At 38.1% G+C, this 26,370-nt stretch overlaps 1 protein-coding gene across 2 annotated transcripts in view; it reads left to right on the plus strand.

Moving 5' to 3' along the window:
* The window catches only part of BMP5 (bone morphogenetic protein 5), a 56,087-nt gene that overhangs the window by 18,507 nt on the left and 11,210 nt on the right, over window positions 1-26,370 (plus strand). For both annotated transcript variants that reach the window (XM_021392599.1, XM_021392600.1), the window contains 3 exons: window positions 5,857-6,049; window positions 11,652-11,800; window positions 22,150-22,347. In XM_021392599.1, the coding sequence (XP_021248274.1) occupies window positions 5,857-6,049; window positions 11,652-11,800; window positions 22,150-22,347 (540 nt within the window). The remainder of the gene's footprint in view (window positions 1-5,856; window positions 6,050-11,651; window positions 11,801-22,149; window positions 22,348-26,370) is intronic.

A 26,370-nucleotide genomic window follows, 5' to 3' on the forward strand; every position in this document is an offset into this window, starting at 1 on the left:
ATTTCTGTAATAGACCTTTCACCAAGGAAACAAAGGATGCAGTTTTGGTTTCCGCCTCAACCTAGGGAGAAAAATCAGAAGGAAAAATGATGATATTTTAAGTCTAAATCACCTGCTTTTCCTTACTAGTGGTTGCAGAATACAAACAGGCATCCCAGCCCTCCCTTTCTCTGCTGATGAAAATCAGTTGCAATGTGAAAAGGAATGCAGAACACCTGGTATTAAAAGAACAAGCAAGTGGGCATATGATTCTGAAGCTCTGTGGTTAAAAAACTCAGATGAATGATTATCTAGGAGCTGCCTATTATCAATAAAATAAACTTAAAAAAAAAAAAAAAACAGATGTGGGAACACAAATGAATTTTTCTTTCATTTTTACTAACTCCTGTGTTGTGTTTGTGAGTGCCCCAGTGTCCTACTACTGAGCTACTCAATATTCTGGCAGTCGGGATGTGGTCATTGAAAGTAGCTGCCATGGTTTGAAATGTCTGTTGAGAAAGAGCTATCTCTTATTCCTATGGTCTGGAGCAGCTGGCTGAAGGGGAAAGGTAGATAAACTCGTCTCTTCTTGTTATGGACTGGTGCAAGACAGTTGACTCTTAACGAACAGAAGTGGCTCTCTAGTCACTATATCAGGCTCTGATGTCTGAAACATTCTTCTGAATACAAATGACTGTTTCTATGAATTTTGATTTCTTACTCAAAATAGCCTTAATTTGGATACTTATAATTTTATAAAAGCAATTAAATCTTTTACAAATAAAGCAGCATTGCTAAGACAAGTATTTCCTTTTTCTGCCTTTTTTTTTTTAATTCACTGGGACAGTATTTTTCTTTACATTTGAACTTTTAAAGTGCACTCATTTTAAGACCTTTTTGGAAGGCTAATTCTTATCAAAGTCTAACAGATGGAAACAAAAGACTGCCATGTACTTCAACAAACTTTGAATTAGATTTTTCATTTTGAGGAGTAAAAAGAAGAAAGGTGTATTTGCTGAATTAAGCTTAATTTACATTTCTTAAAGTTAATATTCAACAGCCTAAAAACCTGCACAAAATTACAAAGATTTAACATATTTATTTTTAAAAATCTGTTTTCTGATCTCAGCTGAGAATGATGTCTTGCTGAATGTGGTTCTTAAATTCTCTGTGATGCACTTCATTAAAATCTTGACATCTGTTGTATCAAAGAATCTTTCATTCTGCTCTAGGATCAAGTCTTTTCTCTTGTCAGTGCACCATATAAAACCTTTTTTTGCCGTATTTTGTAAAAAGCATTGTCACTAACATAGTCTGATGTTTAATGGTCTAGAATGGGTTTCTAGGATTTGAATGCTGGCAAGCAGAGCAATGAGGTAAATAGCTATTTGATGTCTGTCTTTTCACAGTAGCACAATAGCTAATTCCTAGGGCCTCTGACCTTTTAGTGTCCTGTAACAGAGTACTTGCATTAATCTGTTGCTTATCTGTCACCTACCACATTTGATATTTCCAGCCTCTGCTTTCAATTATCAGTCATTAGAGGCAGCACTGAGTAATTTCAGGAGAAAACGCCTGGAACCTTTGACCTGTTTCTGTCAGATAACCACAAGTGTTCACTGTAGATAAACTATCATTTCATTATATTCAAGATGTAAACAAGTGTCGTTTGTAGTGTATCGGCTTACTGTAACCTTTATCACCTTGAAGTGATTAAAACTGACTGGTTTACTTAGTGCTTATACAAAGAATCCAGAATTAAACAGTGAAATTCAGTGAGATTAGTGCAAATGGCCCTTTATAGTTACATGGTCTGCAAGACCCTTTCTTTGCCTTGGTATGTATAAGTAGTGGTTAAACATTAAGTTGATTAGAGTAGCTTCACGATTCATGAATCCAGTTGGGATTCTCAGACCTTATGTTGTAATATCAGCTTCTAACATTTTGGGTTTGGTTTGCTCCCCACTTGCTAAAGAAGCTCTCACTTTCCATACATGTCACCACATACCAACCTCTTCAGGAAAAGCAAAACACGTCAGTGGGGAGCTAACTGCCAATGAAAGAGCATGCGTAATAGTCCCATGCACTACAACATAAACTTCTTGCTAGCACGTTTTTACATTTTTTAAGCTCAGTCAGCAGTCAGACATTTGTAGCTGAATTGGTAATACACTCAGTATTTACTGTACTGTTCATCCATCTATGTGCTTCATATTTTTGTTAATGAAAATTAATGCATAATATTTTCTTTTCATATAAGAGATGACCCTTTTTCCAAAATATCCTTGTGGTGTAGATTTGCCTTACATTCCTTCTGGATTGGGGTGTGTTAATACAGTATGAATATTTCATCAGTGAGCCACATGGGTGGAAAATATCATTCTTTCCTATCTTACACACACAGGTGTTTGTGATATTCCCCTGAGCTATGATTTTTCTGATGTAACCATAGTGGTGAATATATTAGTTTCAGGTGGTATGAAAATACCAGTACAAAAAGCTGATGCTCCTGCTCCATGAGAGCAAATAAAGAATTTTGTTGTAATCAGCACTGACCCTGGCAGTTCTTTTTAATTACAAAAATTATAGACTTTCAATGGTTAAAAAAGGACTTCCTGATATTCTGGTTAACTGGGTTTTAGACACTGTGATCTGTCCCGCAGAGATGAATTTTGGCAGATGAACTGTGCAGAGTTGGAATGACATGAGAATGATCTGGAAGAACTGAATACTTCAAAATCTTGAACTGTATTTTTCAGACTGCCAGTCCTGAAAAGCTGTCACACTGAAATAGAAAACCTTGAAACATGGTGCCTCGCTGCACTTAATGCCATTTCAGCAATGCAAAGGACCTGACAGATGTCGTATTGCACATTCAAGGTCTTTCGTAACAAAGAATTTACTAGATGCAGAAGAGAGCTAGATTTATATGTTATTTTTAGCATGAAAATACTCAGTATCATAAAATCTGTCTTTTATAATTTATCATTCTAGACACTAGACAATGCTGCAACATGATTGTGATTGCTTTTTTCCAGTCTGCTACATAATGTAAAATCGTAACTTTTCTAAATACAATAAAATTGTTTTTATGTTTTGTACATTGGCCTACAGAAATTTACGGTTTGAGATTCTGGCTTCAGTGTGGCGGGTGGGACTTCCCTGGACTCAAGATTTTTCATGGATTTTAGTGCCTGTTTTACACACCCCTTCATTTTTGGAGGCTATTGCTACTCTCGGGTCCTGCCTTGTCTGCCAATTCTGTCCTGCCAAGTAGAGGCCTAAGGAAATTTTGAAATTGCATCCCTCTCAGATGGCAACGCTGTCTCTGCCTTAGGTATACATGGGTATATGATATCTAAGTTAGCTGTAATTTGAGGCTCAATAGACAAGGGCTATCATTGTTCTTTCAGCAGTTCTAAGTGCTCAAGAGAGAATCCTGTCAGTGGTTATCGCACTGTGTCATAGAGGTTTGTGTCCAAACTGTAGTGTACATGGAGACAGCTGCTTTTTCCAAACTAATGTTATTAATTAGAATGTACTTGTAAGAAAGTAGACAAAAAGAAACCTCAGACCCAAATAAAAACAGCTCAGGCCAGGAGTACTGGCATTTAAAACTTTTATTCAGAGTCTAATTCTCCAGTGCTTACTCACTGTGAGTTGTGCTTAGTTACCCATGAAAGCTGGCAAATACTTGTTGAATAAATACTAACACAAGATATTGTTGCTGCATTAATTCTGGCTTTAATATATTTTTCATTTGCAGATTATGGATATATCTGTTCTACGTTAGCTCAGCAATCCTCAGCTATAACATTAGAAACTTGTGGCAGACTATGCTAGAAAAATCCTCCACAGTTCAGTGCATTTGCATATGCTAATCTCTGCCAAGTTCTCTCAGAAATGAAAGGCTTTACATTTACATTAAAAAAATAAAAAAGGCAAACAGACCCCAAACCTCAAGCTAGATCTCTGTATATATCTCACAGCTTAGAGCGGAGCAGCAGAGCTGCTAAATAGACTGTATCCTGTTTCTCTTCAGTAGCAGCCCATTCATCTCTAGGTACAGAGCAGCCCGTTTACATGCTTCTGCCTCTTTTCTGTTTTACTTTTTCTACATAGTGTAAGATGGCAAACCCACATAAGCTAAATACACAGTTAAGCCAAGTAAACATCGCAGCTAGCAGACAATTTTCCTTTTGTCAGCCAAGAGAAAGTTCATTTTCACTGAAGACAAAATGTTCTTATAACCTATTTTATTTTTGGTGATTCATAGGGCAACATACACATGCAGTTTCAAAAAATATTCTCATGAAAGCAAAGATAGTTACATTTTTGAGAGGATGAATGTGAAGTGTTCTATAAGGGTCTAGCTATATGGCCACAGGTGACTGCTGCTCTGAAAATAATGTAAATGCTTTTGCTTCAGTGATTCTCATTTTAACATATCCGTGACTATACCCTTAAATGGCAGCTCCAAATTTCAGCATATTTCTGCTTTGTAAGACTACATATGCATTATAATAACACAAACAGCATATATGTACAAACACATACGCATTGTGTATGTATATAAAATAGTGTCAATGTACACATAGACATGAACATATAAGTATAAATATAAATACATTGTAATAATGAAGACATTTTATTGTTTATAAATATAAGGTAGCAGTCTATACCAACACCCTTTCAGAACTCATGTTGTTCCTCCCCAGGATCTGAAGACAGTTATTACCAAAACTCAGCAGAAGAGCAGGGGTTGTAGGAGGGAGTGTTTAGTGGAGCTGGGTGCAGTCACAAACCTTTAGCTCTGTGTGTCAGGCTTTGTCCACCGCCAGTCAAGTCATGAGGAAAGTGAAACTTCTCCACTGCTGCAGGGCCTGAGCACAGCTTTTTCAGAGGTCAACATTATGTTTCTAGGAAGGAAAACCATGGATGATTTTCCTTTCTGCATCTGTAAAATCTGGTGCTCATCCCACTTCATAGTCATCAGCCAGCACTGGGCCCTGTGGATTCACTTGCCACATCAAAACAGATATTCCTCTGTGGGAGTGGCCCCTAACTCAGGGTCAGAACCACTGCAGATACCTGAGCGATCCCCAGAACAGTTGTACAGTGAAGTTAACTTATATCCCCCATCCACTCCTGAACTAAGCGAGAATGAGTTCAGTTGTTTTGGAACCATGGTGTCAGAAACACTAGCAGTGGCCCTGTGCAGCCGCTGTCTGTCAGAGGGGACTGCTCCAGACAGGAGCAGCCCTGCCTGTGCCGGGATGCAATTTTGCTTCTCAGCCCTGATTCATGGCTCCTTCTGACCACTGGTACGATGACACTGATGCCATTAGACTGCAGCATGTGTTAATTTATGTGATTTGACCATTTCTTGAATATACGGCAATTGTAGAGCACTTTAGCACTACTTCAGAATTTATTATGCTAAGAGGGAATGGTCAGCATTCCCCCCATCTGCCTGGATATTAGTGACGAGTAGCATTTTCCAAAGTCATCAATTTCTCTGATATTACTGCTGCTGTGCTTGCAACTAAACTGAAATCCTAAATCCTTCTGCAGCTTTAAGTTTGTCCGTATTTCTTGTTACTTTACAACATGCCCTCTTTCAGCTTTTTTTGATATTCTTTCCACTCTAGCTTCTGGAATTTGTATAAAAACCACTGAGGGTTTTTCCTTTTGAACTGAAGACATTTGGCTTTTGGAATTTCCTTTAACTGGAAGTATGTCTGAGCTTGTGGTTTCATTATTTGCACAGTTTTATATTGTCCTGTTTGTTTACTCGTAAGCATGGGGAATGCTCCATTAATCATGGGAAATCGGTGTTCACCACTTTAATTTGCATTCAATTCTTTTTTCTAACAGTTGAAAGAGACAAGGACTTCTCCCACCAGCGAAGGCACTACAAGGAATTTCGGTTTGACCTCACTCAAATCCCACATGGAGAAGCAGTGACAGCAGCTGAATTCCGGATATACAAAGATCGAAGCAACAGCCGGTTTGAGAATGAAACAATTCAGATTAGCATTTACCAGATCATCAAGGAGTATCCCAACAGGTACCATGTTGGCATGAACATGTTATGTCTGCAGTAATGTTCCAGGTTTTCATCTGAATTAGAGAGGTGATAACTGAGCATAAGCGTGCCCTTGGCAAGGCATCATTGCTGTCACTGTGGTTTGTGTTGCATTATTTCCTAGGCAACGTCAACAAAAACTGAGCAAGAACAAAACTTATCTTCAACATAATTTATTCCAGGTTTATGGAGTTGCATTTCCAACCTCACCAAACAGTCTGCCCATGCATAGAGAGGGTGAGGGTTCATGTTCTCAGTGAACAAATGGTGGATTCGTATGCACAGTGTAAGCGTCTGGATTTGGTAAATATACCATTTGCTGACACTGAGGTACTACAAGCCAAGATGCAGCTAGCTCCTTAAAGGCAGAGAGACTGCTCAATTTTGCTGACTTTTGAAGGAGCATGGCTTTTTTTTTCAAGTGTGTTTTGTATTCTGCAGAATGTAATTGAAAGATTGAATCAGACACTGCCTTTAAGATGACATATGGACACTTAACACTTGCTGCTTACAGTAACTGAGAATTAAAACAAAAGTGACATTACACATGAGCAAATCTCTGTGTTTGCAGAACAGACATATTTCCAAGACTGTGCAAGAGCCATGTAAATGACCAGATTTGACAAGGCAAAGTAAATAAATATCACAAAATTCCCATTAGAAATTAGTAGCAATTCCAAGATGCTTCTGAAAAAAAATGGCATGCCCACAAAGTATTGGAGTTTCTACCTAGATTGGTTAACATTTTAAAATTAAATTGTTTAATGTCTTTTCTGAACAAAGTGAGAAAGAAAAATTGTTATGAGTTAAATAAAAACCTCCCTCATCTTGGAATAGATAACACATTTCTGTTCTGGGAATGTCTAGCAAAGGCAATGGAAATGCAGTGTAAACTTGCAAAGCATCAAATGCTCTATTGTCAGTCAGCTCAAAGACTGGGCCAGAGTTCAAATCTCTTTGCTGCTCACAGAACCTTGAGCTTGTACCTTCCAGGTGAGATCTCTGATCATCAAATTATAAATATTTTATAGCTATAAAGAAGACTTGCTTTATGTCAATGGAGCAGAAGCAACAGAAGGGAAAACACGTATCCTTCCAGAGTATCTTCTGCTTTCTTACTACATTGTGCAGGAATAGAACAGTGTGGGATATTTTTTTTCCTCTGTGCTTAACTTGCAAAAGTTCTATTGCTGTAGGTTACAAAAGATACTTCTTGGAGGAATGAATGAAACTGTAAGGAAAAAAATATACATGTTTGAAGAGCATAGGTCAAGGTTAGGATGTGTAAAGCTCTTTACCTGCAAAATCAACAGACGTTTTTTAAGAACTAGTGGGAAAAGTTCGTTTTCTAATCCACTGGAATGGGTTTCTTTTTTTGTAAGGTTTTTCTTAAGAAACATGGGTGTTTTTTTTTTTTTTCTATTCTGTTCAATAGAATAGAAGTTGCTTCTATTCTATTTCAGAGAAGGCAAAGCCACTTACTCCTCTGAAGCGAGATGAAACTTTAATAAGCATCTGACTTGTTAGATGATAGTTGTCTCTATGAAACCACTGAGGAATACTCATGATTTCTTTCAACATCTTATCTGCACATTTCTAAGATAGTTAAATCACTATTTCTATTTATAAACATTTTACAAATACTTATATATTTCCATTCACTGGTCTTAAATAGCCTCACGTGTTTGTGATGTGGGAAGGGTGTACATGCAATGATGCACCACCCGCTGGATTTTCCCTAGTGTAATTAAGGATACTTCAGACTTAGTCTAATGGTCAAATGTTTTCCTTCAGTCTCCTCTTATATATGTAGCATATGGAGGCAAATGCTTTAACATGTTGGGATTGGAGAAGACTACAACCTCTATAGTGCTCGTATTTGAAACGGAACTTTTCCCACTTGCTTCTTGATATCTCCAGTCAGAAGAGCTCCTATGCATATTTTATCACTGCAATAAGGTTACAGTTCTTGCCTTTGGACCCAGACTTCAGTAGCATTATTCATGTCTTTGTCACCTCAGGTTTGTCCTATATTCAGACATGAGATTGTTGGAGCAAAATTTACAGATTTAGGTGCAAATATTTCTGCAACTGCAGAGTGCTCCACACTCCTACTAGAGTCATGCTACAGCAGAACTGCTTAATTTGACCCTGGTCCTCCACCTTTCTTTGCTCTGAATGGGAAATGGGGGTGTCCAGTAGGATTCTGCAATCTGTTACAGGTTCCTCTATGCCTTTGAGCAAGGCATGGTCAGGGTTTATGGTTTCTGTGTTGCAGACTTTGTAGTTTCAGACATTCTTCTGTCTTCTGAGTGGCTGCTGAAATGCGTGCATTGAATTCACTCGTAGTTTGCTGAAATTACAGTCTTTGAGATTGAATTTTTCTGTTTGTTCTAAGGAAATACGTAAAGCACTGCCAATGGCAAGGCAACTTTTCTATTCAGCCCTGCCAATGTACTCCTACCCTGATCTTTTCTCATGACGAAAGTAATGTGCTCCAACAGGCCAAATCCTTGTTCATGATCTAGTGGCAGCTAGCCACTAATTTAACTAAACCCCAAGGATTCTTCTCGCATTATGGAATCCTCAAGTGGCATTAAGATACTAGAGCAGCTTTCTGGAATGAGGCAAGAGGTGAAACAGCATTATGGGGATGGCCTATTACATAGTAGTAGTCATGATTTGATCTAGTCAAAATCTTTGCTGGGTTTCAGGGAATGTAGAGATGGTTTATTCTACCTTCTCTTTCCTAAATGACCCAGGAGATCTGGATCTTCTTAGGCATTCTGCCTGTAGCCTCTTTGCTGAAATTCTTGACTGTGGTAGCATTTCTGATGTAGGCAACTGGTCGTCTGAGACCGGACTGAGATCACTAAACTTAAACAGCCTCCGTAAAGGTAAAGCCAATCAGCTGTATTCTGCCTGTATGTCTTCACTGTTGTATTTCAGGCTATTTACGACATAATGCCTTACTTTTTTATTATGTGTTGTGGACTATTTTTAAATATAATTTTTTTTTTTGTAAATTAGAGCCAAAATTTGCAGCTGTTTTTCATTTTAAATGTGATTTTTTTTCTTTCTTTCTTTTCATAGAATAAAGGAGAATTTAAAAATTGAAAATGTTGTGAAATGTGATAAGAAATTTCAGTGACATCAGCTAATGGTAGATTACTGAACACAGTGCAATCACTGACTTTTGAAAAGCCAGGTTTTCACCTAATATTTATATGATTTTTGAAAAAAAAGTCATTATTTTCCTGACACATATTTTTAATTTCTGTAGTAAATTACTGCTAGATGGGCTAAAACATCGGCACTGATCTGGTGGCTTTTTCTCTATTTTCCTATTTTTTCTTGAGAATCAGTTCTAATTTTTGTCTAGATATTCACCTAGAGAATTTTATATAAAATATAATTCACCTATAATTTTTAGTTTATTTGCCAAGCAAATGGGAAGAACAATCTGCTTGTTTGAGTTTGTTATCACCTTGAAGGAAGGTGGACATAGCAATGCAAAAGAGAGCGATGTGAGTTTCTGCTGCCATGCAAAATAGTAAGTCATGCTGTGAAGAGATCCTCAGGGAGAATTTGTTCTTTACAAGGATTTCTGGGTTACACTGTTAGTAGTATTCTGATTCAGCGTATAGATTTTGTACGCACTGACTTTTGAGAACTTTTTGTATCGTTCATAGCAAAGTTTGTTTGGAGCTAAAAGAATATATATATGGGAAAATAACTATGTGTTCCAGGAGGAGGCAATAAAAACAAGAAACCATGGCACTGTAATATTGTAATACTTTATACTCCACATAGCTCTACACTTTCCTATTAAATTTACTGAATGGTACAAGAGATATTTACAAATAACCATCGTAAAGCCTGTTGCATTCAGAATTAAACTGTTCAGTTTTAAAGTTCTGATAAAACTGCTTATTAGAGAAAAAAAATGGGCATTTAAGACTCCAGAGAGTACTATTTATGAGCTTGCGGTACGTTGTTAATTTGTTCGGTGCTAGAGTAGTCGGTCAGGCTCTTTTGAATTGTAAGGCTGTTTTCATGTTAGCTCTGGAGGGAGAAGGTATGTTTTCTCCTTGTGTGGCCATTCACACAGCTCTACTGGAGTGCAAGCTGTAAGAGCTCAGTAAAAGATTATCCTGTAAAGGAAGGCAAAAAAGGATGAATTTAAAAAAGGTTCTGTCAATTTGCTTAAAAATAAATAAATAAAGATTCACTCGTTGCTGCTAAGCTCTTTAACCTGATTCTGCAGCTGTTTCTCACATACAAGCAAAGGTGCGCTTGTCTGAGCTCATTTGGTTTTACTTTCCCATGTGTTGAACTAACACAGTTTGAAGAGCTATACAAAATGTTTTTTCAGTATAAGAGCTTTTCAGTGCGTGTAAAGTGGTTAGTCTAGATAAAGCCGTAAATTCCTACCATGTCATTGTGATTAAGCAGACTAAGAATACTGTGACAGGAACATCGTAATTCTAAATTCACTTATGCACAAAGCCTGTTCTTGCTGTCTCTCTTACCTCTTTAAATTCATGCTGTCTTTAAGGTAACAGTACGACTCCAAGGTCTGTGTAAGCCAAGTCTGCCCTGACTTGCACAGTCAAAATGTAGTGTAAAACATTTCTTGTGCATTGTTGTTTTGATTACTTTTTATGGCAGAGAAGGGAAAGGTTTATATAACAATAGACTTAAGTTTAAATGGCAAAATGGAGAAAACAGTTTTTAATAATGCATGCTGCTTTGTTGAAGCATGTAAAGTGAAACTGATGAGAGTTAAATATCTTGTTTTTAGTATCGCCATTGCCGTAAATTATTTGTAATACAGATGTGGTTCTGGAACCAATTGTGTCAGGAGATATGTGAAAACAGAACAAATAAATGATCCATGCTAAACATTTAGTAACACAATTATACTAACTCCCCTGAGCAGCCCTTCTGAATTACTGGAAGATTTCTTGGGAACGAATTTGAGAATATACCAGGGAACTGAGGGTTAAAATGTAATAATTACATTACTGAATCAGTATATAATTTCTACTTTGATAGATGGACTTATTTTCTAAACATCTGTGTTAATATGAAGCTGTCATATATTGATGTTTTGTGATGTGATATCGCTGCTGTCATTTGATATTAATAACAGATTTTTTTAGCCACACTATGCCTTTGAATGTTCGTTGAAATTTGAACATGATTTTGACATTTTTTGTCATTTACACTGAATGTTTTATAAATGTTAATCTTCCTGAGACATTCTGGTGCTGAAAGATGAATCCTTTATGCACAGTCTCAATTATATATTTAGTGTATTCATACCAGGAAACTAGATTTTTTACGTTTTCCAGAACTGCAGTTTTCATATGCAGGATCATTTCATCAAGGCATCTGAGGGGAATACCTGTATTATACTTAACAATTATGCATTGGCTACAGCATACGCTGTGCTGGGTCGTGATGAGGATGTGTCGAAGGATTATTCATTTGGACTGGAGAAAGTTATTGTCAGCAAGGAAGTTAGGGAGAAAAAATAGTAATATTTGAATGTCATAACTCTCTATTTTCTTTAACTTAGGGATGCAGACTTGTTCCTGTTAGACACAAGAAAGGCTCAAGCTTCTGATGTGGGCTGGTTTGTGTTTGACATTACTGTGACCAGCAATCACTGGGTGATTAATCCACAGAACAATCTGGGCTTGCAGCTCTGCGCTGAAACAGGGGACGGTAAGACTGTAACTATAGATCATAGCTCCATATATGCTCCTGTCATCCTCTTGCTGTGAACCTTTTCTGGATTGGTGTTTTCCAGCTCTACTGGGTGGCAGTTCATGGAGGGTTTGTAAATGAAGAGCACAGTCTTGTCCTGATGTAGCCATAATCTGGAAAGTATTTATTTTTCTTAATTCTGTAGAATATAGCAATTATAAAGCTAACTGAATCAAGTCAAATTAAATGAAATTTTAGATAAAAGCTCTTACATAAAAAATCAGGTTCCATATTAATGTTCTTCCACTGATGATTACCTACATACAGTCAGGAAACTCAAGCAGATTTGGGGAATTTTTGGTTTATTAATCTTCTAAAGAGCTTTCTGAGGTGAAGTATGAACATTATAAATAACTACAGGACCGGAGTGACTTCCTTGATACTAATACTGGCATTGGAGAACGGTTAATAATAGGGTAATGTGGAAATTGATTTCCTATCTCTCAAAAAAAAATTAATTTCAAAACATTTTTTACCCTGAAATGTGTCAAACCTTTGAAATCTTTAACATTTTAATTAGCTATAGAATAGCTATTAATCCTATTAAGTCTGAATACCAGCAGTGATGTTTTAGGATCAATTTACTAGACTACTACATTATTCACAGTTACGCAGTTTACTAAAAAGTGAAAATGCATCTCAACGCAGAATAATATTTTAGAAGAAGTGTTCTTTCTTAGAATTCTTTAGAAACTAATAAAAAGAAAATTATATGCCATTTTTTTCTCTGATGGTTCACTTAATCTGCACTACTTTACAGGCAAACTTTCAGATTTAGCTTTCTTGTCAAAAAGCTTTTTAACCAGAGGTCAGGGAATGTATTATGCCAGCTAATCTAAACCTTAGCTGACATAATGTTAATGAGTAGCAGAAGAAACCCTGGTGTAAGTATTAATATATTTTTTTTCTTCCTTCTTTGTTCTGGCTACATTTTCTCATTGGTTTTGATCAGCATTCTCCCTCAGGCTCAGCTGGGCTGTGAACAAAGCCTCTCAGAATTTTCCGGCAAGTTCTCTGCCTGCTGGAGTTGTGCAAAAAGCTGCTGTGGCCCCGATGTCCTCCTTTAGGCACGATGCTCAGAAACGCTTGAACCTGGGTGGACAATTTCACCTAAAATTGCCCTGAAAGTCCAGATATAGCTAGCGGAAAAGGAAGACACTGATCCTAAGTAGGCTGCCGTGCTGTTGCTGCATTCAACAAGTCTTCAAATGCACCACACCTGGGCTGTGTGGGGAGACAGCCTGGTTCGGTTAAGGCCAGTTTTAAGCCCTTAAAATTTTGGAGAGGTGACACTTCCGTCAGGCATCCAAATGAGGTGGGCTGGCTCCCAGCCAGTTTTCCTGCTCCAGAATAAACTCCATCCATGACTTTCTTTTTTTTTCCTTTTTTCTTTTTTTTTTTTTCCAGGAGATTCAAATACAGAAATTCTTGAAAATTAAATATCCATGAAAGGCGCTCATTAAGAAACCCTGGAACTAGCAATTTGTTGATTCTAGCCTCAAACTTATATTCCCTCAGTAAACAGCAGGAAAGTTTGTACAGTTAAAAGAAACCTTTAGGTTAATACACTGAAGAAATTGTAAAAGAACAGTTTCTGTAAATATTTCCCCTGTCTTACTCCCAAGATCAGAAAGGTGATAGATAATTTTCTGTTTTAAATGCCAGTGTCACAGGCAGGTTTACCTTATGCACCTGCTTATTTTAATTTCTCAATGGAGCTGCTGAAGAGAGGAGGGAATTCCCCTTTCCTCACTTTCTGTTCCCCTTTCAGTTTACTCATGCAAGAAGAGTGCCCTTCTAGGGATGGAAGTTTTCAAAGCTATTGGAAAGACCTGTGCTATACCATTTCATCTTAACATAAAGAAAATCATCCTTTTATGATCTTACAATTTTGTTCTTAAAGCTTTAATTATTTCTATTGGGTTGCTGTTACTTCTGGAAGGTATGAGAAACACCAGCAGCTGAATGACATGTTTGTGTACAGAAAAAAACATGAATTTTTATACTTGACTCAGTATGCAGTGGACGCTGTCTGCAGCCCAGGGAACCCCACCCACCTTTCCTCCAACCACTTCTCTGTGAATGCCCAAGGGACTGATGAAAAGCAATGGAAAAACATGCCATTGGCTCAGGGGAACTTCAGGCCATGCAGGTCTGACACATGTTTCTTCATGCTGTCTGCAGTCCATTGAGTTTATGGAAGGTACAGGAGTTCTGTCCCAATAACTGGAGAGATATTTATGTTAAGACCTGGTCCATGAACCTTTCTATTGCAACAGACCACTAAACTAAACTGGATTCCATTAAGTCAGAGGATTCATCTTCGATGTATTCTCTGGGGCACTGACTAATAGTCTGCAAATACATTCTCGTTTCTTCAGATTTATTCATAGAGCGCTTTTAAAATAGGGAAGCAGTAATTACTGAGACTCCAGAGTGCTCCTATATTATTATCATTAATAATAATCTTTCTTATAGTTATCTTTCAATGACTTTTTAAGCAATTACTTGCGGAGATACATTTCTTTGGTGATCCCTGAAGAAGGTACATAAATAATAATAATGTCTAAATAAGGAATTAAAAAAAATTGTAGCTATTTAATACAATTTACAGTGTGATTAAAAAAAAAAACACCCTTGGAGAATGTCTGGTTGTTGTAATTCATATTTTTTCCCTTTTGAAAATGCTGAAAAAGTACAAAAAGCCACATGACATTGGAATGCATTTTCTTTTTTCTTTAAGACAGTATTTGGTATCATGCACACCATTTTAACATGGAATGTAGACTTTTTCTCTTAGTGGGACATTTTATTTTGAACAGTAAGAATAAAGGTTTGCATGACACATATGGAAGCTGTCAACATATAATGCACTGTTTCCCTGGGGCTGTGGTAAATTAAGGATCAGGTTTTTTTGATTCTCTTTTTCAATGTCTCCTCAACATTCTGCAGCATCTCCTTTGGCTGGTTCCTTCCTTTTGACACCAAAACTCTCCATGGTGTTTAAAATGAGAGGTGATCATTTTCACACTGTTGGAAATGCGGGTGTTAGATGAATTAAAGCATAAAGTCAATGCAGATGCAGAAACAATTTGAAAAGCTTCATGTGACACTTTTTCTCTATGGATACCATATGCCTCCTAAGACTTAAAACATGTTCCAGTGAATCAGCACCTTTGTATTAACTTTTTTATAATTAGATGTCACTTCTAATGGATGAGTACAAAAGCTGCAGGAGTCTTCCTGTTGCTGTTTGTGTCATTGCTGAGGAGGACTTAGCATTGCCTATGGAAAATGGGAAAGGAAGAAATTGTGTAACAATGACTATTGGTGATCTACAGAATAAAACAGGTCCCAAATACACAGATCTCAATACAACATTCTGGGTAACTATAGGCATGTATTTCTGCGCCTTCTCCTGAATCACTGTGCCTCTCAGTTATTATTTGTCAGCTGTGCATCGCAGGGTAGAAACTGGGACTTTCATTGAGAAATCCAAATTGATTAATTCTATCAACATGTAGTCCTATAGCAAGTTTCCTTAGGCTCTCTTGCTGTTCAAGGTAGGCAGGAAACAACAGTCCTCAGCTCCTCGACTCAGACTCTTCAGGTATTTATTTTTCCTCAGAACAAAAAGAAACTAGAACAAAAATAAGTTTCTCGATCCAAATGAAGCCTGGGGAAAGCCAAGTCTTTCTCCAGCGCATATTTGGGTATACTACTACGTTTCCCCTGGAAAGGGGGCTTGGCTCCTACTCATGCAAGAAATACTTGGGAGGTCCTTCTCCAGTGATAATAGGGGAGATCCTAGGAGACACTTTTTTGTATCTTCTCATCTCAGGCGGGGCCTTTCACGGTCCCTTTCTCCTGTGAAGCCTTCAGGGAGGCATCATGAACAAACTGCTTTCAACCAATAACAACCTATGCTAGCACCTTGGCTTTCTCAGGTAGTTGGCTGCTTACTTTCACATTGGCCTTGGCCTCACCTTTACAACATTTGACATTATCAGTCTCATCCCAAGGTTGCCCCCAGTCAGTCTTGGCACCTACCTACATGACCACAGTAGCTGGAAGGTTCTACAGAGGATACTGTTGTGTTGTTACACTTAAGTCCCTTAGTGGAACTGATATTTACAAGGCAAAACATCAGAGTGATTTCACCTTCATTAGTGTCCTTACGGTGGGGGAATTTAGGATATCTATATATATATAGATATATATGGACTTTGGCAGGCAATAGCTCTGCCTAAATTCTGAGCCATCTGGAAGCCATATAGCCATGTTAGCACAGCACTGAACCCAAGCTAATATATCCTGCCCCTCAGCAGGTTTTATTAGCTTGGGCTCAAGCACTGCCTAAGTACAGCTACATGAGTTCTAGTTCAGAGCTGACTTTGGCCAAAGTTATAAGAGTAAATTAAACATGCTTGGGAATACTGTGGGGCACTGAGCTCTGCTGGTGTGAAATGAGCCAGAGAGATGGCTCTCAGCCTCCAAAACAGGGTGACTATGTCACAGCTGCCCCTGGGAGAGCCTGGGGACAGTGCCATGGGGACAGTGGGACAGATGGTACTGGCCACAAGTATTCCAGCAGCACCTTGCCACCCAAGCAGAATGGACAGCCCATTTCCAGTACCTGGAAGTGAGCCTGGACACCCCATAACATAATCCAATAAGTGCAAACCATGTTTCCATCTGGGTCAGAAATACCACGAGCATTTTCTTGCATCTGCTTGTAACAGGCGATGTGAATATCCCATGTTAGAAAGGGCATGCTTACTGGAAGCAGTGGGATGGGCTCCTGCTCCTCCTGCAGCCAACAGTACATACTGGTCCCGGTCCTGTTGGCATAGCTATGCAACAACCCTCTGCCCTCCTCCCCAGGCAGATGAAGGATACACGTGCTTCTAAGCACCAGTAGTTGAGTTAATAATTAGTGTTGGTCCACAGTTTCATTTAGAACATTTTTAACCTTCTTAATATTTGGCGAATGACCAATTAATCTCTCCTTGTTTTATTGTCTTCCTGAACATATTTTTAACTGCAGAAGACCCCCTGGACTCCCACAGATGATTCACAGTTTAAGTACATTAAATTGAAAGGCTAAGTCTAGTACTTAGGAAGCATATTTGTGTACAATTACTTCTAATTTTTTTTGTGTAAGCATGCATAGTACTGCCACATTATGCAGCATATCATGGTTCCTAACATGTTCACAAATAATCCCAAGTGCTTTCCTCAAGAGCTTTATGAATTATCAAAATCAACACAAAAAGATATGCAAAATTCCTTAAACTAAACTGAATAAAACTAATGTTTTTTATGATTTTAGTAACAAAAGCCAGATCTTTAGATTTGACTAAAGCTGAGAAGCCTAGGAAATGCACAGCAGACCATCCAAGACCACCCATTTTTCAGAATTCCTATAAGACTTCAGGGAGCAGAGAAGTCAGTAAAGCACATAAAGCTTGTTTCAAAAGCTGTATTTTATGTCCGTATAGATGAATGTTTCCACCAAAGGAAAAATATGCCAAACAGTTTATCGAGATAATACAGTGGAGAGGGTATGAAATACTTTAGAGTCGGAGTATTGGGGATGCCTTCCTTATAAATGGGCCATCATACTTGTGTTGTTAGCTTTTATCTTTTTAAAATAAATCTTCATTTAAACTTTTATAGCCAATTCCTACCTCTATTCTTTTGATTCTGTGAAATCCCATTGCTCTCAAGAGCACTGTTTAGGCATGAGAAATCAAGCAAGTTTCTGTCTAATTTTAAAAACTACCTCATGATCTTCCAGAGTCAGAGCCTCAGGAGATTTTTTGCTCAAATATCAGATGTTATTGGGCCTTGTATACTCAGAGTCTTTCTCCAAGAGGCCTTCCCCAATCCCTATTTCAGAGATCACTCTCCACAAGAAGGAAACCATAGATGTGACGTTGAAATGTTTTTATTGTTTGGTTTTGGATCTTTTTGAACAGATCAGAAATGAATTCCCAGCATCACTGAAGTTCTCAATTCTATCTACAAATATGTAAAATTATTACCAGAATAACTACTGTGGCCTAGGAGTAGTGGTTAATCTGTAAAATGTATTTTGTGGCTTGTCAAACACTTTTGAAAGTAAATAAGTGCTTGTTTTTCATAATAAAATGAGTGGTTTGTTGCAGTTCGATGACTCAGGACAAAATAATGGATCTTGGACTCCCTTGTTGTCCTGTGCTGCCAGTGTAAATCTTGCCAAGATGCATAATGGCTGAAAGCTCTTGCAAAATTAGTGTCTGCTAAGTGCCTTACGTAAAATATATACTGCCTGAGGAGAGAGAGCCAGGTCACAAATCTCACCACTGTCACTGGCATCCACAGTGGTGATCTCAGAAAAAGTCAGGATTCTGAATGTCATGAAGAACGTGGTGATCTCTCCAGGTCAGGATTGCGAGAGAGATTGTTACTGAAAACTTGAAGTGTTCTTGCAATTCCATTTGGAGCAGCTGGGGGAAAGTGAATTTTTAAGATGGAACTCAATCAGTTTATGAAAGGAGTTGTATGCTGCAACTGCGTGTGACAGCAGAAAACCACACACGGGAGTCACACAGCAAATAGCTCCAGAGTGTTGATCCTGCAGGTAAGAAAAAAGAAATTGTCAGGATTGTTGAGGAAGTACCTTTTAAGCTGGTTGTCACGCTTATTTTTGGAGCAGCTATTCCTTTATTATAAGGGACCAGAACATTAGAAGGCAAGTAATATTCATTCAGTTCAGTTACTCAGCCTGGAACTTCCATACAACCTTTTCTGCAAGCTGCTAATGGCACTTTACTATCAAACAGAATAAAAGCCAAAACTAAATTTAAATGCCAAGTTAAACCAACACATCTTTCCAAGGACTCAAAGTCATATGAATAAGGACTAAGGAGTTCAGCAGATTTGGGACATAGTGCTTTAAATGAGTTTTTAGTCTCCAATATACCTGTCAATATGGAGAAGAGACAATACATTCTCATAGCAAGATTGAGAAGCACATGCCAGAATGTGAGGAATACAAAGGATCTGGACTGTCCCTGCATGAAATCCATCTGTTGCACTTATTTATTTTTGCTAGGTGTAGTGCAAGTGCAGTGGCTAGGTTCAGTGAAGCTGACTGCTGGTTGCTTACAAAGTGTGTCTACAGGCAGAAAAAAAGATCATTGAAATCCTTGGGATTAAAAGTACTATAGAAATATAAAAGCGAATCAATTTGGAATACTTGAAGACATTTGACTCTTCTTCAGAAACATGTGATTGGCAGAGAAACACTTTGCCTGTTTGGTTTTACCAGCTGAGTGAAGCCATCAGGGAAGATGTGGATCTGCACAAACCACTCAGTTGATTTTAGAAAATACTGGCCTAGTATTCCAGTATGGAACAACGGTGCTGGAGACACCTCAATTTCTAGTTGTCATTGAAGCCAAGAGAAAGGTTTTCCAAATGTTACTAGAAGGGATAGACTAAAACCATTTACCAAAATGAAGCCCATCAATGCTTCCTGCTACAAAGACCAGTTCAAGTTAGGGTAAGACTTTTTTACAGGATTCTGAAATCCGTGCTACAGAGAAAGGTGCATTCTACAAGGCTTGGAGATGGAGCCCCTGCTATGGCAGAACTCTTGATGCTTTTCAGAGTTGAGATACTTTGAAATATCTCCTCTTCAGAAATGGGCAAAGCTTTTTGTCCTTAGCCTGAATGAGACCTCCCCAGTGTCCCACTTACACACAATTTTTCCTTGGTTTTTTTCTTTAAATGAAGGATAGATGTTCTGTAAATGCAAACTTTCTTTTGCACAGAAGCTACCTAAAATGAGACAACATATGTGGTTTGAATTTCCAAACCAAACAGTTCAGAGATCCTCCAAAGAAGAAATAAAATGTCTCAAGGGCAGTGTATATTTTGATTGCATTGTCTTCTGAAAGTTAGAGTTAAGCTAAGGTATATGATAAACTGAGAGAGAAAAGTTTAACGGCAAACCCACTGAAGTCAATACGAGTTTTCCTTTTGACTTCACTAGGAGCAGATTCAGTACATATACTGTTCATGAAGTGAAAAAAAAAAAAGGATCCTAAAAATTCAGGCTGGCTGCTTAAAAGATCAAGCAAATAAGGGAATAAAATCACATAAACTGTTTCTCTGTGTAAAAAGGCTGTGGGTTACAGGCTTAATTTTTTATGGTATATCTCTATAACCTGAATAACTAAGTAAGCCCTAACTTGTGGAATCTTAATAGCCATCTCATTGCTGAAGTCTAAAGGAAACCCATAGGAAACTTAATAATATTAAAAGTTGTTTTAAAGGGAGTTCACATCGATTTGAAGGATGTTTTGCTTCGCACACAATATCCACCATTGTAAATTCAGAGAACCTAGATTTAAATTTGGAAAACCTACACACATCCTTACAGCCCTCAGTATATAAATCTATTAGTATTCTTAAAATGTCCACCAGTAAGGTATTAATCTTTTACAGATAAAATTAAAATTCTGAAAGTCATTGGAACAAAAAATAAAGAAAAATAATATAAATATTCCCTCTAGAAATGAGGGGAAACTTGGAAGTTTGTGGTAGGAGGTTGGTTTGTCCATGAGTTGCAATGAATAGAGAATAGTCTGTACAGTTTTTCGTATCTGACTTGCGACAGTAGATTTGAACATACAGAAATTAATGTTACTGAATTATTTAATAGTTTCATAAATAAATACATGAAAAGAAGAATTAAAGAAACACAAGGCTAAAAAGCCATTTAAAATGAAACCAGAAGCTTCAACAAATATATTTTTCCCTTGCAGTCAAAAAAGTAATTATCAAAATTGTTCAGAATATGTTGCCAATTACTCTACTCCATAACTGCTAACTTTCTCAGTTCTTCTCCTGCCTTTGCTGTGCTCTCTGTCACTGGAAACATCTTAAACCAATTTAAAGTGCTACACCTGAATAAACATGTTGTAAAAGTGTTTATGTATTGAAGTGGGTCAGTTCAAGGTATGGTATTTGGCTGGAACTTCTAATTTCTCTTTTTACTGCAAAAGGGCTGCCAGAAGGAGGAAGTCTGAGCTGAATTAATACATTTGTTACAGTGGAAGTAGAATGGAAACTACTTTAACCACAAATCAAACTGCCTCTTTCATTTACGCCAGTGATAGAGTTTTTCTAAGAAATATAGACTCTGGCATACAGCCACTGTACGTTTGTGTTTGAAAAGGAAACCTATATGCTTATTTCTATAAGGCCGATTCCTATGCCTATTTGTAAGCTCTTTTTCAGGGTGATGGAGCTAACAGTGTGATAGGTTTGCGGGGCAGATGCTCCTCTGTTGTCCGCATGACAACTTTGCCAGGCAGCTTAGCAGAGTTCCCAGTGCAGTGATGCCGCACGGGCGGTGCCAGTGCCCGCACCTCCCCATTTAAAGGACCTCCGTGTCCCCCACCCTGCACAGCTGCACAGCTTCACATGACACTGTCTCATTTTCTGACAGTTGAAGGGCTCTGCATAATACATGTATGCACAAAAGCATTTATGCTGCCAAAATAAATTCTGTTAAGAGCAAGGGTTTATTTGCTAAAATGTCACTGATGCAATTTCAGTGAGTTGTTTTGCTTTCTTTTCTTTTACTGAGGTTTAGATACTATAATATAGCGAGGTTACCACACAGTCCTGGCTGAACAAATATTTTAAAGAAATATGCACATCCCTTGGGAACAGAACCAGAGTCAATAATGTCCATATTTCAAATCCTATTCTCTGGAGTGACTGAACTCCTTCCTACCTTTACTACTGAATGAACATCAGTTTGAGTAACACTGTACAATATTTGTTTTTAAAGCAGAGATATATTTATTATCCACACTTCTTTTTGCTGCATACTTGCTTTGGGGATATAGGGTTTCACATCTGACACCCAAGTGACGCAAAAACTAGATGACTGCATTACATTATCCTTTTGATAGCCTATACACTTCAATGGGCCTCATTATTTTTTCACTTCAGTAGATGTGTACAAGAGACTGAATTAAAATATCAATGTATTGAATAAGATATGTAGTGTATGAAGGCTACAATTTTATGCAATGACAAACTACCTGGAAAACTGTTGAATTGTTGAATTTTTTGTCTTTTAAGTTTTCTTCAGCAAAAGGAGGTCAGGATTTCTTGTTGTGTAATTTCAGGATTGTGGGCAAAACTCATATCATGCTTCAGTCAGAGGTGGAACTCCCACTATGCTTCAGGAGGGGCAGAACCCCACCTCATGTATATAACTTACAATTTCCATTGCTTTATAGGTCGAAGTATCAATGTTAAATCTGCTGGCCTGATTGGAAGGCATGGGCCTCAGTCAAAACAGCCATTCATGGTTGCGTTCTTCAAGGCAAGTGAAGTGCTTTTCCGTTCTGTGCGAGCAGCCAACAATAAAAGGAAAAACCAGAACCGCAACAAATCCAGTAGTCATCAGGAGTCTTCTAGGATGCCAAGTGTTGGGGGTAAGACAAAGCTACTAGTCTCTGATTTACTAGTCTCTTTACAGTAGTTATGGCACCTGCTCAAATGCAGTGGAGTCACAGCTGCTCATTGGCTGAACTGCTGGAAACTGTTCCTGCTCTATTTCTCCACAGCTTTGCTTAAACCTCTTTCGTTATGTCGCCCGTGAGCATGATCTACCTTGTGTGAGTCTGTTCACTTGCATCTATCATGGGCTCTTGACAATATATTTTGGAAAAAGGTTGTATCCAAGCTTGAAACTTGTCCTGTGTAGCAGGCAGCTGGATGAGATCCTTGCTGGACATGAAAACGAGGCAGAGAGAAGGGCTGCCCCCCAACTACGTCTCCAGAACTGAAGTAGTAGTTCTCCATTACAGCCCAGAATAAATTATGCTACAATTCTTTCCTGAAATGCCCTTTTCATCTAGATGGTAAAGTCACTTTTTACTCACAAATGTTTGTTACCACTTCAGTAGTGTACTCAGTTTTATTTATGTATGATTTATGTGTAAAAAAAATACACTACTGTTTCTCCAGTTTCAGTGGTGGACTTGGAACACAGTAATTTCTGAAGAAGGTGACTTAGAGGGAGGTGCATGTTCCCTCTGATGATCCTAGGTTTTGCAAAGCCCCTGACATTTGTATAGACACAAGGGATATCTGTTTACAACAACAGAAGTGGTTTTGTTGTTCGTTCGTTTGTTTGCTTTTGAATATTGTAAAGCTTTCCGATATTTTGTATAACTATACCACACACAGCTCATTTGCACAATTAACCCCTAAGAAGTCAGTAAGTCCTCCCCAGCATTAGAAGGGCATGGAACTGTTGGAGCAAGTCCAGAGGAGGCCACTAGGATGATCAAAGGGCTGGAGCATGTCTCCTATAGAGAGAAGCTGAGAGAACTGGGGGCTGTTCAGCCTGGAGAAAAGAAGGCTCAGCTATAGCAGCCTTCCTGTATCAAAATGGGGACTACAAGAAAGAAGGGGAGGGACTCTTTATCCAGGTGTTTAGAGACAGGACAAGGGGAAATGGTTTTAAACTAAAAGAGAGTAGATTTAGATTAGATATGAGGAGGAAATTTTTTCCTGTGAGGGTAGTGAGGCACTGGCACAGGCTGCCCAGAGAAGCTGTGGATGCCCCATCTCTGGAGATATTCAAAGCCAGGTTGGATGGGGCCTGGGCAGCCTGATCTGAGGGGGAGCAGCCCTGGCCATGGCAGGGCGACTGGAACTGGATGATCTTTAAGGTCCTTTCCAACCTAAGCCATTCTGTGATTCTATGATTCTATAAATATTGTAGGGGAACAATTATCAGTTAAAAAAAAGGTCATCAGCTAGACAATTTTAACTTTTAGGTATTCAAAAAAAAAAGAAATTACATGCTCTATAGCAGAAAGGTATTCTTTTGTTATCCATTATTTATAAAGTAAAATATGTATACAATGATATTTTAAAGGGATACTCTCTCCTTGTTAACTGTTTAAATTTCTTCAGACATAGCTTCCAGAAGGACCTGTTCCATGACCTCTCTCACAGAGGTGAGGCTCACCAGTCTGTAGTTTCTTGAGTTTTCTCTCTATTCTTCTTACAAATGAGAGTGATGTTTCCCTTTTTCCAGTCACTGAGCACTTCACCTGCCAGCCATGACTTTTAAAATATGAGGGAGAGTAGCTTGACATCTACATCAGCCAGGTCTTTCAGGACCATGGAATGCACGTCCTTTTCCTCCTACGCACCCGTCCCAGGAACTGAATAATTGCAGCGGATATGTTGTGTTGTAGCAAGTTTCTGGGAGAAAGCTAACTTCTGTACAGCTTCAAGTAAGGACCAGTGGTTTAGAAGTCCAGTTCTTCTCTTCATATTTAAACCAAAGAAAAATTCAAAGAATTCTGCTCATCATCTTCCTCAGAGTGGTATGTGAGGCCACACTCAATTCTCATTTACCCCATGATGCGAGACACAGTTAAAGTAAATGACATAGTGATGGGCAAAAGTTACCATGTGATATAGGTCCTTGTTTTCACACTTATTCCATAACCTAATATCTATTGCATTTTAGTCAGACTTCAACAGTGAAAAATGCAGCTAGATGTGATATAGCCAAAGCCAGATAGGTACACTGCCATATACATGTCAAAGAATTCAATTATATTTTTCTCTGCATGCTAATCCCAAATTTACTTCTGCTCTTCCTTCTTTTTCTCCTTCTTTTTCACTCCATCTTTTTCTGGTTTTTTTTTCTCCTCTTTTTTTCCCCATTTCTTCTTTCCCTTTGACTTTTGTCTTTTCTCATCTCCTTTCTTTTGCATGTTTTTGGACCCCAGCAATTAGCTTTACTTTAGTCTCAGCACATCAAAAAGGACAGCCTTGCTAGGTAACTCAGTTCTTCCCTTCCACTGGAAAACACATTTTTGAAGTATTCATGAGGATATACACAAACACAATATGGAAAAAATAAAATCTTTATGCATCAGTTATTATAGTAGCTGGGCAGATGTTCACAGATTTGGCATCAGCATCCTCGTATTGCTAAAAACTTCAAGGGAACATGACCTCAGTGTAGTGCAGTCAGACTGTGCTTGCCTGCTATGCACAAAGGATGGAAGTGTTTATTACTTATCCAGTTATATTGTGGCTGAGCTGCAGTTAAAAGGAAAAAAAACCCAACAAATCAAAATAATGAAAATTTGTTCCCAAAGTACTTCATACAACTACAATACCTATAGTTTTGATTCTTGACAGAATAAGCGTATGAAGTTGCATTATGGGAACCTGGATCTTTGGCACTAGTTCTTAGTATAAATGTCACATTTGATACCTACATGCAATGTTACATTACACACGACTTGTGTGGAAGACAGAAGTCAAGGAAGGAATATGCAACTTTCTTCACAAGTGTGTGGATTAGGTGGTTTGTGGATTCATGTCTTCATATAAATTACAGACTATTGTATCAGGTAAACTGGTGTGACTGCTCACCCCTGATTAACCTATATTTGAGTAATTCAGAGTATTAAGACAATCACTACATTTAAACGGTGATGCACACATTTGTTATTCAGTCTTTCTCCTTTAACTGTAGAAAGTTCTGCTACATTCTGATGCTAAAACTTTTATGAATATTCTTAAATATGGAAATGTTATGACTGAGAGAGCTTGCAAAAGCACAATCTTCAGCTTTCATTAGTTTGTCCACTCAGGTTGTCCACTCTATGTAAAAACATATGATGACTTTCTTGACTGCCTCATATGCACAACTTTCCCAGATTTTTCAGTCAGAGCATTCTATATGAAATAAAAATTCTTATTGATGGTTTGAAGCATAAAAGCTCAATATTTACTTCCTACAAGCACTGATATTAGTCAAAATCAGTATACAGATCCTTCTAAAAAGTTATCAGTGAAACACAGTTCAAATGTTTTCATTTAAGGTTCCTTTGCACTCCCCTTCTTTCACCTTACTTCTAATGTACGTGAAGAGAAAACTAGACTACTATGGGCAACTCTGCACAAAGAATGATCAAGAGTTCTTGATTATAGTAAAAGCATATACCTTTTTGAAAACTCTTAATGTCTCAGAGCATCCTGCCTTGCATCCAGTGGCTATTCCAGAAAGATACAGGACTTCTCTAGAATGTGGCCAAGTATTTTGACCCTACATACCGTGGGGCAACTGTGGATATCTGACATGGCAGCAGGTAACTGACTACTTGTGTAAAACTGAGCCGAACCTTTTATGCCTATCACTGAGAATCAGTCCATTAAGAGCTAGAAAAATGTAACCAGAAAAAAGATAGTATTTATCATCAAAAAGGAAAGGACTTGGGTATTATAACTTAGAAAGCCTAACTTACCACCCATGATGATGCTACAAGAAATTACTAGTCTTGTGAACAGCTATTGACACTATCTCATGAGACATTTTGGGGCCCAGGTGCACTCAACAGAAGCTTGATAAAAAGGAAGAAAGAAAAAGAAAGTAAGAGAGAAAGGAGAGGAGAGGAGAGGAGAGGAGAGGAGAGGAG

This window comes from Numida meleagris, chromosome 3 (genome assembly GCF_002078875.1).
Source record: "Numida meleagris isolate 19003 breed g44 Domestic line chromosome 3, NumMel1.0, whole genome shotgun sequence".
In the NCBI taxonomy this organism is placed as follows: Eukaryota; Metazoa; Chordata; class Aves; order Galliformes; family Numididae; genus Numida; species Numida meleagris.